Source organism: Alosa sapidissima, chromosome 18, assembly GCF_018492685.1.
Source record: "Alosa sapidissima isolate fAloSap1 chromosome 18, fAloSap1.pri, whole genome shotgun sequence".
NCBI lineage: Eukaryota > Metazoa > Chordata > Actinopteri > Clupeiformes > Clupeidae > Alosa > Alosa sapidissima.
In genome coordinates this window covers 5,811,445-5,829,067 of record NC_055974.1, presented here as the reverse complement: position 1 = coordinate 5,829,067, position 17,623 = coordinate 5,811,445, and the positions used below count along the sequence as shown (strand labels likewise).

Here is a 17,623-nt window from a genome sequence, read left to right as displayed (position 1 = left end):
AATCACTAAAACCAAATAAAAGTGTTCTCTAAATACATGTTTGAGCATTAAAGCCATACTATAGTTTATTAACATATTTTATTATTATTTTTGTCAAAAAATAGTCATCATTGAAGGCCTAACCACTGAACGCACGGTCCGCCACTGCATTCCATAAAAGATGGGGGCAGTATACCTCCAGAAAGTGAGTTGGTCTACCCTAGAGTAACAACCAAGAAACATGTATTGCAGTTTGGCTGGCGGTTATGTTGCCCGTATACCGCCTCCCATGGCCGAAACTGGTATTATGACACCTGTCGGGCTGTGGCTAGTAATTTAGCATGCTAATTCAGGTTGATATCTCTGCAGCACTATACCTTGTCATTTTTTTAATGACATCATCACCCTTATTTATTATCATTCTTTTGATGTGTTTAGCTCATTTTTTGGATATTCTTACCTCAATTCTTACACATGGCACCTTTAAATAGCCAAAGTAAGCAAGATCAAGGTCAGTGTTCAAATTACTGCATGCAAATCACTTGCCGAAAGAGCTATGCCGAAGAGCATAGGCCATCTGATGTAGGCTATCCTAGGCCATCCCGTGTTTATGGGATTTCTTTGACAGTTGCAAAGGGAAAAAAGTGAAGATAGTCTTCTTTGCTCCCAGTGTAATTTAATAAGTACGTTTCAACCACTCAGGTCTTAATCAGATAGGCCTACACCATTATCTGTTGCAATATCTGTGTGCATTTATACATTAGGTCTATTTTTTTGATAGTTTGCTACCACATAACAAATACCAGATAACAATACAAAAGATTCTTGTTGATGTGCTGCAGTCAGATGGGTGTCCTAAAGACGTAACTAGATCTTGAGCATCTATTACCAGTGTTGAATGAGCAGTTTTTGCAGTGATCACTACTGGACATTCCACATTGCTAGACAGCACTTGAGTGAGGATAGACTTATTTCCACTTCACAAATAACCATCATTATCTGTAATAGCTATAGTGCAGGGACATTAATCAGTTCATAGCTGAGGATTTGTCCTAGGTCCACTTCCCTTTCAGCATCATATGCAGTAATGACGTGCTGGAGAATGTTTCTTTTTGTTGCACTATAAAGGATATCTTGTCTAAATTTTTTGCAAATAATGCAATCTCCATAGCACTCTTCAGCACTCCTCAAACATGCACTCTTCCATTTTTCTGCATGGCTGGAATTTGAATGATAGAAAAGACCACCAGTGAGATGTTTTAACTAGGCAAGCACAGTCGCCTAGTTAAGTTACAGTGTAAATCCTCTGTAAAGACTGACAACTGTTCATAATAGTTAGTGACAAAGTACTTTCTACAGAAAAATGAGCAGTCACCTACTATTCTATCAATTAATTTTCAAGGAATCTATTTTGTTTCTAAACGTCATACTGAATTTTAGCTATTATTTCAATTTATATTTTAATTTGAGCTTATTTTCATTTGCTACTTGAGGGTCATTGGGGAAATTCCTGTCCTGTCCTACAACATATCTGATACATAAAGAGTTTATTAATGCCTTATTTTTTGCAAGTCCTATGATATCTGATGGCAAAACCAAAAAGTATGTGAATTATGCTAATTGTGCTAATTAGCAAGCTTAAAACTCAAAATTGAGCTTGGTAAACAAAATATTTGAATTCAGCACCCTCAAATTGTGTGAAATAGCCCCTTTACTGACTTTTCCTCAAATTTGCCAGCAGGACTTTTTCTGAACGTTTGTTAGCTAACTGCTCTCCCTCTATATACAATGTGCAGCATTTGGAAACCACACTGCACAGTAAAAGAGAAAAACCTCCCCGAGGTCTGAGAGGCACTCTCTTGGCTGCTCATGGATTATGACGCGTGTGGCAGTGGTGCCCAATGCCCTAATCTCTTTCAGTTTATTTTTTATTTTTATTTTTTAAGATCTAAATCTGAGCCTTGCGGGGTGAAACGCTGAAAATATCCTTCTATACAGCTGGAATGGTTGAAGTAGATATATGCACTAAATCGGAACTCTCAGAAAGCCAGGCACTTATGGTACAAATTAAAACCATCACATTAACATAAGGCAATCAGGTTTATGACATAGGTTACACATTCATTTGTCTGCAGTATAAGGGTGCAAATTGTCAATATAGAAACATTCATACGTATGACAAACACACTCAATGTTGTATCTTCTCTATTACTTGTCCATTACAACATATGAACTCCTGAAATGGATGTACTGTAGATTCCCATCCCTGCATTGCATATTTTACTGGAGGGGCAGTTTAGATTCTGATTTATTTTAGAAAACACATTCAGCAGGCACGTGTTGATTGTGTGCTGGGACATGTCACCATCCTGGAAATATTTCAGCTGTGGATGGCTCTAAAGCATTGTTCTCACTACATTCCAGTTTAATGAACAGTACGAGACCAGTTGCAGAAGATTTATATTTAAACATTTCCATTTTAAATTGATGTAGAAAGACCAGTGAGCCTTACTCAGCATTGACCTCCACATACCTCCATAGATTTGTCCAAAGCGGGAACAACTAACATGAAAAACTGAGACTTGTTTATGAAAATACCTTCATGAACTAAGCCTTGAGAGATTCACTACCTGTAAAATTTGGATCTATGGGAACTGTAGATAGTAATACTTCCTGCGACAACAACAGAACAGACTTTTACATGAAGTACACTAATCACAGTAATCAACATGTTCAGTTAGTGGATTACATTTAAAGTGCAGCAAAAGACTCAGTCCAATACTCCAGGTTAATGCACCTCCTGCCTCAACGAGTCATCCTCTGCCAATGCACACGTCTCGACAGACCCCTCACGCAAATCACGGCACACCTTCTCGATGTACTCTTGCACGGTCCCATCCTCTGGTTGTTCAGCACCAGTTTCCATCTTCCTCTCGGCTCCATTTGCTCCATCTGCAGAAGTGAGAGGCCCAGCTGTTCCAACCCCACTTCCCAGCACGGGGCCTTGGCCATGGGCAGATTGGTCTGAGGTGTCTCCTGCCCCCGATGCCTCTGTCAACTCCACGGTCTCATAGCGAAACATCTGCAGCCGCATGTAGCCGTCTGGATGCTCTATGTATCTGAGTAGGGGAAATCCACCGTTAGTGATGTAGTCTCACGCAGCCAGGTGAGTATTAAGCCTGACGCAAGCCTGTTAATGACTCCTATGTTTGTGTGTGGCTATTTGTTTTGAATCTGTTCTTCCTTGTCAAAAAAGAAAGGCAGTATTAAAAGGCACAAAAAAACACTGCCTTAGGGGAATATCTGATGATTAGGCTACACTGCCCTTCTTAGCAACTGGTAGGTAAGCTTAACAGGGAGTGATTAGCCTGGAAACCAGACTCTGACTTCACAGGGAAAAGAAATCGAGCGGAAGTACGTAGGCAGGCCGAGGCCAGGCTAGGGAGTGATACCGAAATGAAATATTTGTTGCTCCATATGCTCCATCAAAAGACACCAACAGAAACACAAAAGAGAGCAACAGATTTGAAACAAAAGAGTTTCAAAACACATTAGTGCTGGGGGCGCTGTGGCGCAGCAGGCTATAGTGCCCGTACCATATACGGGTCCAAGTGGCCACGGGGACCCAGGTTCGAATCTGACCTGTGGTCATTTCCCGATCCCACCCCTACTCTCTCACACTTGCTTCCCGTCACTCTCCACTGTCCTGTCCAAATAAAAGCAAAAAAGCCCAAAAAATATACTTAAAAAAAAAAAAAAAAAACATGTTGGTGCTTAAAAATTTGGGCATGACCGGTCTTAAAGGTTGTATCAGCGATTTCAGGCCCAAAAAAGGCCCAAACATAAATGATCACATTCATCTAATCTTTCCTAACGACCCACTAGCTGTCTGCCCCATAAGCAGGCCGTCAAAAAACCTCTGCGTCTCTGTAGGCACCCTAGGCTCCTAGATCTGTGCACAAAAACAATTGCTGCCAACAAGGGTTGGCAACCCACTCAAAAGCAAAATAAAGTGTTTCAACCAATAACCGACAAGATGCGCGTTTAGGAGAGATTGAATTGCACGGGAGGGAGGGGGAGGGTTTGAACATCAACAGAAGTGATGTATCTTATATGTATCTATATTATTTTTGTTCAGGAAATGTTGTTAACCTTGTGTTGTTTTTGCTTTGATACCTTTGTTTCTGTAAAATCTTACACTTTTGAATGGACTCTTCTGCTAAAGCTTAACCTAGTCTGTAATTTTTCAGAGCCTAACCTAGTTCTTAAAGTTATTTTCATTTGTATACTTCTGTTCTCATAAATGTGTAAATCATGTGTTGTATGACGATAGAAATGTTCTTAACCCAGTTTTAATGTCCTTGGTTCTTAATTCATTGAATGCCAAGCTGTTTTCGGAAGTTTTGTCCTAGAGTGCCAGCAATGTAGACCATTGTTGATGATTTTTGTACAGCCACAGCATATTCTGTGTTATAGCTATGAACACATACAATGGCTCGTTTAAAAGGTGAGACTTTAAGCTCTCAGTAGGTGCAAACCGTGTATTTCTACACGCCTCTGTTCCTGAGAAATCCCAAGCTAAACAGTGGCTAGTTTTCATCAAAAACCCTGTTTTTTTTTCTAGAAATGGAGATATAACGTCTTTCATGAAATATTAAGTGTTGCCTGTAAACTTTCCGGGAAGTGATCAGCGAGACCTGGCGAGACTGCCACCTAGTGATAGACCCACGAAAATGGCCTGGTTTTGAGATGACGTGCATGCGTCACTGATTCGACCCAAAGCGGCAAACCGAGTTATGATAAAATGTCCAGATAAAATGTCCAGATTGTGCGTTTTCATGAGTTTTCGATCGTCATATATTTCATTTCCATTCATTACAGAGTTCCCAAAATCACATATAATGTGTGTTAGAGTGTCTAGTTTTGTAATTAAAAAAAAAAGCTAAAAACACAATATTACGTTTTTGGCACGCAACGCATGGGAAGGAAAAACGTAATATTACGTTTTTGGCACTCAATGAGTTAATTAACTCATTGTATTGACAAAGGCATGTGTGTGTGCATGTGTATGTACGATGTAAGGTATAAATGTGTGTGTGAGAAACAACTGATTGTCTCTTTGGTGCACAGACTTTGTCTCTGTATCCTGAATTGCCTGATGCATGAGAGACCTCTCTGCACAGAGATTAATAAACTACTAAAGAGAAAGACAACTTTATCTCAGACTCTCAGTATTTACAGATCTTTAAGCTAAATTTCTTCCACAATGTCTGAGGACCTCTCTGGACAGTGTGAAAAGGGGGAAAAAGTTCACTATTGGTGGTCTGGCCTGGTCTGGTCCTTGACTTCTGTGTCTGTAAACACAGTTGCTGTGATGTGAAGCATAGTTCTGTTCACACATGAGGCAAGCATGATTTATGAGCCAGGCCATAAAGCTGACAGAAGTAAATGAGGAGTTTGACTCTTTACTGTGTCTACAATGAGAACAGATTACAGATTTCATTTTAAAAAAATCATCACGCCTGTGGCTGAGGATATACTGCTCGTAAAGTATCATGGACATTCTTCAAATGCCTTTGAAGTGCTTTTTAGTCTTGCATTACATGATACAGTGTATGACATGGCACATGTTTTTGCACCAGTTGATGGTGAATGCATATCAGGAGCTTTGATGGCTCCATTTAATTATGAAGGATTTGTGCCTTTAAAAATCTTTTGATGTTTTTATTTTCTCCTTCCTGTGCATGAGGCAATATCAAAAGAATTTCAGAGACAGTAATCAATAAGGTTTTTTGTTTCGTAAAGATGAAGGAAAATTCAATTTCTCAAATGTATCTTCCCCCTCCAGACATAAAATGATTTCTGGTAACTCACTTGTATCTTGTGACGTAATTCTATATAATCAACTTTGTCTCTAAACCTCTGCTTAAAACAACTATATATCATGGTTTCTTAGAAAAGTTCAAGCACTAGTGACAGTCTAGCACTGCACAGAGGAGATTTCAGACCAACCTGACTCTGGGGTGTCCTGAAGGCCACTTGAACTGGTGTTTTTTGCGTAGGTGGACAGTTAGGTTGTTGCCTCTGGAGAAGGACTGCTCACACACATGGCACATGTAACGGGGTGCTGAATCTCCCAGCTGAAGACACACCAAAAAGCCAACACGTGTGTCCGTTACCATCATGTCAGTTTAAGTTTGTCATATTTATTGTATTGACTTCAGCATTTTGTAGTGTAGTAAACAGGATTATAATAAATATATCTTCTATAGTATGATTTGTGTATTTAGAGCATTTCAGTGTTTTTGTGTATTCATTTGTGCCGTGTCAAATTTCTGTTGGATGGAATTTTTACCTTTACTTACAACACCCACTATGTCTGTTATGTGTTATGTGTATACATTATATGTTCATGTTGTAAGATGTTACAAAATGGCCTGATGCGGTGAAATTGTCTGTCCATAGTATACTTTTCCTAATACAAGTTGTGGAAGTGGTTTTGATGTCAAATGAAACACCAGTTTGTGCATGAAAATAACTGAAAGGTGCATTTTGCCAAGCGCACACCCTGATTGTGAAATTACCCGCATCTGAAGGAATCTGCTTGCACAATTCCACTAGTAGGCTACTTGCTTTACTGAAACCTGTGTGTGACTAGCAGAGTATAACCTTCACTTGCATTCTGCACTAGCCTAATATTTGAACTTATAGGCAAAGTTAAAAACTATCTTCACCGTGGTCTCATAGTCAATGGCAAAACAGTTCTGCAGAGTTATTTACTTTCACTATTGACTGACAAGAGGTTACAACGAAAACGTAGCAAAACTGAAAAAACATTTATTCCAATAAGGTTCAAATGACTGAATAAAAATCCTATATATCCTTATCCTTATAAATCCTTATACTGCAGAAGAGTTAATTGGGGCTGGTTGCTAAGGGCTGCTTACATCTCGTGTCAGTGAGTCTTCAGCTGTGCTTTATATGTGCCTTTCGCTATAGACCAGGTTTTTCTTGGTCAGTGGCGTAATGATTTTTAGACTGTGTAATTGTGCAATTTTTGAGCAAAATAATCTGAGATGGTGCAGCAACAACCTTCTGAAACCCAGCAACCTGATTTGATACAGAATGATAACGAGTGCATCCCCTTAGTTTCTAGTGGGTGTAAATCTGTCTGAATGTGCAGTTTTGTCTGTTTCTCACCTCATGTACCCTTTTGTAATGACTTTTGAAGATCTGCATGGAATGTGTGGTGTAATCACAGTTATCATGGTCACAATGGTAGGCAGGCTCACGGTTGTGCTTGTCAAAGTGTCTGAGCAAGTCAAACTCTCTTTTACAGCTAGAAGCAAACATACAGACAAGACAAAGCAAAAAACGTGTACACACATACTTTTTCTGTCAATCAGTCATGGCAAAATATATTTAAATGTTTTTAGTGATGTATTAGTACACTTGGACTCACCTGTACTCACAGAGCTCACAACGATGTGGCTTTTCAGTGCTGTGCCGGAATTTCATGTGATTTTTGACAGCAGATGGGGACGGACAAGTCATGTCACACAGTGAACATTTGTAGGGATTAACTAGAAGTTAAAAACAAAACACAAAGAATCTTAGCCAAACCTAGCCTAGAAAACTAGATGCACCCTAGCGGCAGCAAATTTGCTGCCAGCGCTAGTCTAGCAACTCTCCATTGGCTTGTGAGCTCGAAAAATTGAACTTCTATTTTGGCTTGAATTCCCTGCTACTTGAAAACAAATAAGATGGATGTTGCTGTTGGCGAATAGTGTGACACGAGTTAAGCTTTTGTTAAGTTGGCAAAAGTTTGAACTAGCCAACTAGCGCCGCTGGTGGGAAAGACAACCGATTATCCTGCCCCTCGGACTGAGCACTGCGATTCCGGTGAGTGCCCAGACCCTACATTTTGATGTAGGTCTGGCTCGTCAGGCTAAGCCAAACCACTGACTAGGTCCAAACTGAGCAACAAATGTTTGTACTTGAAAGCAATATTATTACTAAACAGCTAGCCTTTCCAGGCATTCCATTAACAACAACACGTTACATTTATATAGAGCTTTCCTCAACCTCACTAACCACCACCATTAAGTATGTCAGACTACAATGAAAGCTCTAAATTGAGCTAAACCGAACAAAGCAGCAATAACTGAGTGTTTGGTAAAACAGAAACAGATCAGTAAAACCATTAAGATGGTGATGGACAAGCCACAGCGAACGTTTGTGTGTGTGTGTGTGTGTGTGTGTGTGTGTTGATTTGTCAACTCAAATAAGGCTGTTGCTGCACTGTCTCAGATTTGTTCAAACCCATCAACCTATCCTATCCTATATCAGTGGATACCAAGGCCTGTAAAATATTTCTGTTCAAATTCTATGTCAAATTCTGAGCCCTTGAATAGTCTTACAGTCTAAAAACACATTATTTGGGAAGCAATGTTTGGGCATTAATATTGTTTAAAGTATTTATAGCCATCCCAAACTAGGAAGACTTAGTAGTTCTCAGCATGAGGACTATAAGGATTTGTGAGGGGAAAAAAGTGCAAAGTGTGACTGTACCCATTTGGTATCAATCATATTCTTTTTTTAAAATACACTATCAATGTTGTGCCAATAATTGAGCTCTCCACATACAATGAGCAAGATGATATTAAGGATAAACCAAGGGAAGGTTTCAAGTTTGTCATTTTCAAAGGACTAACATGGTATGTGGGATAGCGAACAGACACATGGAAATGTGAAAGTAGCTCAATGTATGGGCATTAGTGTACAAAGTACCAATGTTGTACCATAGATAAACAGATCGTCAAAATTATGGTTTTACCTCAGGGACAAAAATGAAAAAGCTGAAGTATACAATGCAATTAACTAATTGTATTTATCTATGAATGAAACATGGTACAACATTTCACTTTGTACACTAAATGATTACACAATACACATTGAGCCATTCCCACATATTTTTGTGTCGCTACTACCGCATGGTCACCAGCGAAAAGATTATTTAAATTAATAATCATTTAATAATTATTAATAATTATTTAAATTATTTAGTGGGATGTCCAGTCCACATTGGGAGTGTTTTCATTATCAAACGTCGTGCGGATGGCGCAACCAGGCGTTCCTATGGTTCTTAATCAGTCAAGGGTGCGTTTTGGGCGTAATATAATTTAAATCAATGAGAATGACGTCTGTCATTCCCTTTAACAGCAAGCAGCATGACTTCAAACAGCGCATTGGTATCTTGATAGTCAGAGGCACATTTGAAAAAATCTGCTTGCCCGTGAGACCATATGGAACAGTTATTCCACTAAACCATGCTTTACTGAAACATAGCAGAGTATAGCCTACACGCATATGCACTTGCCTATTATTTGATACTTATTTGATATATAAACTCATTGGCAAAGTGAAACTAATTTCACAGTCAACGACAAAACAGTTATACACAGTTAATTACTTTCACTATTGACTGACAATGGGTTACCATTGAAAACATAGCCTGGAAAAAGCAACACTTACCCCAATAATGTTCGAATTACTGAATAAAAAAACGTTTATCCTGCAGAGGAGTTGCTTACATCTCGTGACAGTGCGTCTTCTTGCCTTATTTGCCTTTCCCCTAATCACTTTTATCCATCATAACCAATTGCAAATGATGGTGAATAACTGTGAGATGTATTTCGCAATATCTTTATTCTAATTATGTTTCCCATTGTAATTGTGTAATTTATGTTTTGCATGGATGTGCGCGTTCGTGGATGAGAGAAGCAGAGTGCGGTGTGAGGGTTGGACGATATGGCTAAAAAATAATATCCCGATATTTTTAGTCTATTTCACAATATGCAATATATATTTCGAGGACTTCATGAATTCTCACTTTCACCCTGTGATGTTTGAAATCATGCCAGTATGATGCAGTAGGCTAGGATAAATCATACCAGTCCAATCCCTGTAAATTATATCCGCATTAAAACATTCTTGGTTATTCACAAGTGGTTTCTTTTTTAAATTTGCATGTAAAAGCAGGGGTGAAAGTAGTTTTGAATTCTTGCCAGTAGCCTACTATGAAAGTTTTCTTTCCCTGCCTTCTTTGAAAGGCCTGTCTGCCTCTTCAGGATAAACTGTTAACTCACTCCTCTTTTTGCATGGCTTCATGGCTTTAGTTAACTTTCCAAATAAATTTAGTTTCTTTCAGTCTGTCACTGATATGTCTCCATATGAATGATGATAGCTTACATCAGATAGAAGGTGGTACGGTGTGGTGCGTGCTTCCTTGATTAGTCGTTCGGTTGTTGGTTGATAAATAAGACACGGTTACGTTTCCGTTTTGAGACAGTCAGATGTAAGGTCCCAGCAGTGGCTCGACTGGCTGGGGCACCTGCACCGTACGCCGGCGACCCGGGTTCGATTCCCGCCCCGTGGTCCTTTCCGGATCCCACCCTGACTCTCTCCCACTCACTTCCTGTCAATCCCCACTATCCTATCTAATTAAAGGCATAAAAAGCCCAAAAAATATACTTTAAAAAAAAAAAAAAAAAATTAAAAAAAAGAGACAGTCAGATGCACTCATAGACAGTAGCCTAATCTGCCTCAATGAGCAGATCTCATAAATTTAATTTAAAAATCAATCTGGAGGGAAGCATAGACGAACATTTAGCATGAGAAAAGCATGTGTGGAGAGTGAGATGTGTGCACTATCGTTTTGAAACAGTCAGACGTGCACATAGACAGACAGTAGTCCATCTGCCTAATGCACGGATATCGTTGTAAGTTTCATTTGAAAATCCCTTGCTATTTCGTTTTGTTTTTCGTTTCGTGTAACTAAATCAGAACTGCTTTCGTCTATTAAGCTAGCTCAATGTTGAACAACACTAGCCTATGCTACCCATAGATAGAAATGCTACCGCCGCTGTTGAACTGAAAGTTTACTTCTCGTCTACAACCAGATGTCACACCCTTATCTGAATACATGGATTTCTATGCAACGTCACGAAAACATGCATGCGCAACCAAGAGGCAGAAAGCACCATAGAACAGCATAGAGCAATGCAAAAGAGCAAAATAATAAAATGAGTTTTTGTGCTGAAAACTGCACCAATTCAAAATCTCGATGGTTAGAGAATGTTAAATATGTTCAATATCCCTAACGGAATGCATGTCTGCCAAAAATGACAAAATACGATGTTATAGGCCTATTAATAATGCAAATGAACAGCAAACTTTGAAATATAGTGTGACATGAGATGTTATTATCATTGAGACAACAGGGGTATACAAAAAAATCCGATTGTAGCTTACAGCAGCTGACTATTTAGGATAAGTTTATAACGTTGTGGACGGCCACCAAGCGTCTTCTGCCCCACGGCTGCGCACGCATCTAGTTTTGTTGGTAAACGGGAAACCCGTGTATAGATTGTTCACAAGGGGGCAGGCGAATTCCCGGAAGTAGAAGAATCGACGTAGGCTGGAGGGACCACCTCTCTGCTAACTCCCATAGAAGCCCATTCATTCTAGGATTTTTTTTGAAATACCATAACTTCATATAACATATATCCTGTGCTGATATTGTAGCTTCTGTGTAATCCACATAAACACTACAAAGGCAAAACAGACTCCACTACCTCGTCCGTAACGTTGGTTACCCGTAAGAAGAATGGTTAGCTTGTTCGGTTGGAGGGAAGCTAGCTTTGACGTAATCTCTCTTTCGCGCCGTAGGGAGATAACCGTATTGTTTGGATAAGAAGCTCAGTCCACCTTACTGTCTATGACAGTAACTCATAAGCAAAACCTAGCATACACGACCGTATGTTAAGGTAAAGCATTACACAGAGGCAACCTAATAATAATGAAAAAGTAAACCTAATTTTAAAAAAAACGGCAGTAATCATTTCAGAGGTTTTCGATGGATTGACCGTAGGTCGGAAAAGTGGAAAGAAGATTAGCTTCAAGGCTATAACTTTGTTTTGTTTTAGCATGAATGTTTTTGAAGATGATCATGTATGGTAGCTTCAACATTAACACGACTTGGTGAGGATGATATTAATAATAATACATAAATAAATGTTTAACTTTGATGACGTTGAAGGCGAAGGAAGTGTGAGAAGAATTTCTGTGTATCCATCATATGAGTTACAAGATTCAGTTCTATGGCTAACGTCACGAAGTTAAGTGTGAGTCTGCACAGTACTGGGGGGACCAACTGAAAAATCGTTCTATTTGACTCAGTGCCCTCCCATTGAAAACGACGGAGTCTGTTCGTCCATTTCTTTTACTGTCTAGGATTGTTCAGGATTGGTTGGTGATAAGGGAGGGAAAGTGAAAACCAGCGCCCCAAGTGGTTGCGTTCCTATCGAAGAGCAGCTCCAATGTTAAAGGAACCATATGTAAGAAATGTATTATAAAATTAATCATAAAATGGCCCTGATATGTCACTAGACATTAAGAAATCATGTTCATTTTAAATACTTATATCACTGACAACAGTAGTCCGGGCAGGATATTGTCATTTAAAATGTGAAGTTGCAGCCCTCAACTGATGTTGATGTTGTCATGTTGTGTTTTGGCCTGATGCACCACCCTCCACCTATCTACTAATCATGAAGTCAGTAGTGTTTCGGCATCCGGGTTGACAGCTCTGCCAGTCAGGGGGGAGGGGGAGGGGATACACCGCTCTACATTAATTTGAAAGTGATTGCAGTACCAGTTTTGGCCACAATCTTACATATGGTCCCTTTAAGTCCCATAGACCTATTTTTGAAAAAATATTGTGAAACCAAATCAGCGATGTTATCCACCAAAAATATTTTTCAGAATCTATACAGTAATAATCTTCTAACTGTGAAAATGTCAGGCCCTATTTTGCCTTATTTTAAAAAATCGAAATTGCTCCTGTTTCATAAACGAACTACAAAAGAAGTCACATGACTTTACCCTTCGACGTTACTCATGGTAGCATGGTTTGTTTATTAGCCTGGTTAACATTGACACTTACACTTACTGCCAGCTCTTCATGTGAATAGAAGCACAACACCCGTTATCCAGACATAAAGGTTATCACCACGCGGTTTACATCACGTTCCGTTATTACAAAAAATATGTTAAGCCAGTTAAGCAAATTGCCGTATTGATCAGTTAGAGATTAAGCGCACAAACATGTGACGTCACATGCAACTGTAGTTCGTCATCACCATGTTACGACAAAAACTCAAAACAATTCAACTGATCCAAAAAATAAGGTATGACCATATGAAGCAATAGAGGTGACCCCAGTGTCTAACATATATGGAAGGCATTAAATTAAGATCCCAATGTGCACCGAGATATATTTTTCTAAAAAAAAATCCCATCCACTCCGCTAAACTCTAGGAACACAACTACTAGATGGCGATGAGATTACTTTCCCTCCCTATGTGATGTGCGTTGTTCACGTTGTTACTGAGAGGGAGGGGATGAGAAATAGGGACACGAAACGGCAAAGTAAGTGTTGCCGCTTAAACAAATTCTGACGGCGAAATACTCGATATTTGCGATGTAACACTTTAATGTTTCTCACGTACAGCAAACTGCAATATATCAAGTATATTCTGTATATCGCCCAGCCCCATCACCCGCCCATATCACTGTTCATAATGCGCTCTTAAAATAACATATAAACAACTCGCCATGGATCTCTGACCAGGTTTCTCTTGGTCAAGTGGCGTAATGTGCTTTAGGTAGTGTACGATAGCGATTTTGAGATAATGCCCCTGACCCCTCCTTAGGACGTTAATTGCCACACCCCTTGGCGCATTGCTCAATAAAATACGTGCAAGATAAGAATAAACTTTGCGCTGGGATACTAATCCACTTTCTGCCAGGTTTTGAGTCACAGAAATAGGACCCTAAAAGTGTCAAATGATGAATGAATACATTTTTCACCCTTAATTTAACACACTGGAATTTCACAAAAGTATTTTACAGGTCTTAGTTTTAGGACCTTAACATTATGTAGACAAACTTTAAGCAAATTCTGAGGCAACCATTTTCCTCGATTCTGTCTGATTTGACATGGAAGTCAAAGTCAAAAACAAAGCAACCAGAAAAAGGCTTGAAGGAATATCTGCACTAAAAACAATGGCTTGCTCCTAAGCAAGGCTAGGCTCCTATTGGGCCTCATTCACCAACCGTTCTTACGAAGAAATTTGTTCTTAAAACCCACTTATGTAGTTTTTTACGAAGATTATTTTATTCACCAATGCTTTATTGTTCTTAGGTAAGAACAGAATCTACGAAGACTCAAAAGCACTGTTACGCACATTTGAGAACTGACTTGTTTGTGCAAAAAAAATGTTTTCTGCATTTTCATTATATCTGCTGGTGAAACATATAATAGAATTTAAATGACAACTATATATTTTATCATTTAGGATATTTTTGGATAAAATTATTATAATTATTTGTTTTAATAAAATAAATTCCACTATTTCACAAGCAATGTATTTTAGAATAAATAATTAACACAACAAATAATACTTTTTCATTTTTTATACTAGCTACTAAATAACTCATTTACTGTTCAATTCCTGCAGCAGTGCTTTCACTTCAAAGCATGTGTCATATACGGTAATCAAATTGTCATGCTGCTCATGTAGTGTGTAATATACGGTACAAGTAAAAGCTGGTGCCTCAGCCTCAATTTGTGAGCACAGGACCCTGCAGTATCATGCCCTCCGTGAATCTGCCTAAGAGTTTTCGTAAGACTTTTTTAAGAACACAGTTAAGAAAATTCTGTGAAAGATATTGGTGAATGAGGCCCATTGTGAGTAACAATTGTTTGCACTTGAAAGCAATATATTACTAAGAAATAGCTACCCTTTCAAGCCATTCCATTCAGTATAGCAGACTTAACTGGAAGATCTAAATTGAGCTGAACTAACCAAAGCTGAATGTTTGGTAAAACAGAAACAGATTAGTAAAAACCATTATGACCTCACCATGGTTTTTCATGTGGTCTCGCAGCAGCCTCTCTGTGGGCAAGTACTTGAAACAGTGGGAGCACTGGAAGTTCTGGGCTGGAAAAATATTACAATGTGTGAGAGAGATGGGAAATGGCAAACACATCGGAGACAGAACCAACATTCTGGCCGAGACAGATATTCCTCTTCAAAGGCAGCATCCTGGTCAGAGGTGAATTTTGATAAAGCTAGCAAGCTGGCCACCTAAAAGGCATCAAAAAACTTGACAAAAACCAACAATAACACAGATGGCACTGAAAGCATGCTGGTGTTAGTGCACATTGTTAGTGCTGTGATATTGTGAAAGCTTTTCTTTCATTCTCTCAGGGTGGTCCAAGCCTGAGTAGTGCATGGCCTATATAGGCAGCTAGTTGGAACATCCATCTTTCGGTGCCATTACAACCCTCTAAAACCTGTCTGGATAGAGAAGTATGCCCAAACTAGGAGTATGTCCTCTTTTTCAATGTGCTGAATGCAAGAAAAAATAACATCAGTCTAATCAACCATTCCTTAAGAAGAGTTCCTCACTGGTTAATATATTCAAAATTGAGATATTAAGTTTTTTCTCTCTCATCATCTTCATCTTTTTTGTAATAGGTATCATAACTTAAATGGAGCTAAAGGCAGAACTAACTGTAAGGCTGATCAGAAACAATGCCTATACCCTCAATGGTGGTCTGCCGTCGGATGTGGTCGAAAAATTTGGTGTTGTTGGCAAACATCCCCCCACAAAATGGACAAGCCACTATCTTCTCCTGGGTGTGGCTGCGCAGATGCTCGCGCAGCTTAAACTGCCCCTTAAATGTAGCTTTGCAATCTGAAAGACAGACGGGTAGTTATTCATGACTTATTATTTTTCATAACTTCTACCAAGACAACACAAATATGCCGCTATATTGTTGCTATGATATTACTGTAGCTCATAGGGTGTGATATTACCATATTAAGATAATGGGTTTGAGCACAAGATATTGAACATATTTTTGTACTTATAATCCTGTGCCGTAAGTCCTTTTTGGATTAACTGTCTTTTATTATGAATTAATCAATTGTAAAATGTTTTATTGTTATACCTGTCCAGCCACAGCATAGCATTTTCTCTTGTTCCCCAGTGGATGCCACGCTCAAGGACTGGGCATGGTTCTCCACATGGCGAAAGAACCACTCCACATTGTCCATAGAGACCTTAAGACAAACAAACAACAAATTTATCTAATTTCTGTCAGATACTACAAGCAGACTTGGTCTAGGTAGCAGATGCATTGCAAAATGGGCAGGACGACACATGCCAACTCTATGAAACAATTCCAAACGAAGGAGGGTGCATGTTGGCAAGCATGTGAAATTTGCCAGTATAATGGATTTATTAATGATAATATGATCTTTACCCCCAGTAGGGGCTAGGGATATTGTAATAAGGTCAGTCCTGTTTGTTCGTGTATGTGTGTCCATTCACATAACTGAATGTACTGGTCCAATTTACTTTAAATTTTCAAAAGTAGATACGCATTGTGTGCTCCTCCTACATGATGCGGATCTGGACACTGGATATTTTTTCCACTTTCTTTACTGACCAATTATAGGGGCGAGAGTCTGTGGTCGCCTGACTGCTCCTGTTAAACCAGGGAATTTACACCTCAATCGTCTGTTAAAATGTGCTTTCTGGCAAGTTCAGAATGAGATGTAAATTAATGGGTTCTCCCTCAGCTAAATAATGCCCACACTCCATGAGCTAAATGTCCCTTGGAAATTGATGATCTGATCTCTATAGGAATGATGCTTCAAAAAGGCTAAGACAGTTAACACCAGACAGAGATAATGCATGGATGGTTGAGTAAATGAGTGAGTGAGTGAGTGAGTGCACACTCACCTCACAGTACTCCCAATGGCATGTAAATCTGTCCGGGACCTGAGGAATGATGTTGCGGTTATGCTGGCCCACAAAACAGGTGCCGAGACTGGGCTGTGTCTGAAGGATGGCCAGTCCCCACTGCTTCAATTTGGTATGGTAACAGTGGAACAAAGCATGTCTCAGTAAGTCCGCACTGTCCACTGCACATCCACAGTCCCTCCACAGGCAAACAAACTCTTGAAACAGTCATTACAAAACAAGAGAAACAGTCATTGTTTACATTTTACAATTGCGACATGCATACTACCGAGTCTCATTTTCTCTTACCGATATCATCCTCTGCAGTGTCCAAGCAGTCAGTGGTAGAAGTTTGGTGTTCCTCTACGTGACGACAAAAATCCTGCATATCATTGAATGTTGCTTGACAGCGTCCCCATTCGCATTCGAGTTCCACTGAAACATCTTCTCTACGAGCGCGTTTGTTAGCACGGGGCATTGTAGTAGCTGTGTTGGCGCGGCAAGATATTGTGACAGAAGCGCATGCAATGCACGTGCTTTCTGCTGCCAGCCTACATTCTAAGTTACTTTCTCCCAAGCAAACAACAAACTACCTCTGAAGTACAGGCAATGGTTACTTTAGCCTACCGCCTATGTTATCGCATCACGCTGTAGTAACCCACATGCCCTCGACAAAGCTTTACCGAAGTAAACTTTTCCGGGAGTTTTTCGGAGGGGCGGGCTTGACAAGGCCCCTGTGTCGACCTATCGCATGCGCGAAGTGCTG

The 17,623-nt window shown here is 39.5% G+C and overlaps 1 protein-coding gene across 2 annotated transcripts; it reads right to left on the bottom strand.

The window, feature by feature from the left end:
- Positions 1-2,066: 2,066 nt before the first annotated feature.
- Positions 2,067-17,614, bottom strand: LOC121690347 (histone H4 transcription factor-like). Of its 2 annotated transcripts, none has more exons than XM_042070851.1 (9): positions 17,167-17,614; positions 16,858-17,075; positions 16,061-16,172; positions 15,652-15,804; positions 14,967-15,044; positions 7,442-7,562; positions 7,180-7,318; positions 5,992-6,119; positions 2,067-3,098 (listed from the first exon to the last, which is right to left on the bottom strand). In XM_042070851.1, the coding sequence occupies exons 1-9, from the start codon at positions 17,333-17,335 to the stop codon at positions 2,768-2,770; spliced, it is 1,449 nt and encodes a 482-aa protein (XP_041926785.1). In that variant the 5' UTR covers positions 17,336-17,614; the 3' UTR covers positions 2,067-2,767. The 2 variants fall into 2 exon arrangements, with proteins under 2 accessions (XP_041926785.1, XP_041926786.1); XM_042070852.1 differs by having other exon boundaries at positions 16,858-16,980; positions 17,167-17,274.
- Positions 17,615-17,623: the final 9 nt, after the last annotated feature.

Coding starts and splice junctions, on each gene's coding strand:
- LOC121690347 (XM_042070851.1), bottom strand. CDS start 17,335: ATGCCCCGTGCTAACAAACGCGCTCGTAGAGAAGATGTTTCAGTGGAA. Junction 7,563..14,966: donor AGACCACATGAAAAACCATG/GTGAGGTCATAA, acceptor TTTAACTTCTAG/TTAATCCCTACAAATGTTCA. Junction 6,120..7,179: donor ATTACAAAAGGGTACATGAG/GTGAGAAACAGA, acceptor GTGTGTCTTCAG/CTGGGAGATTCAGCACCCCG.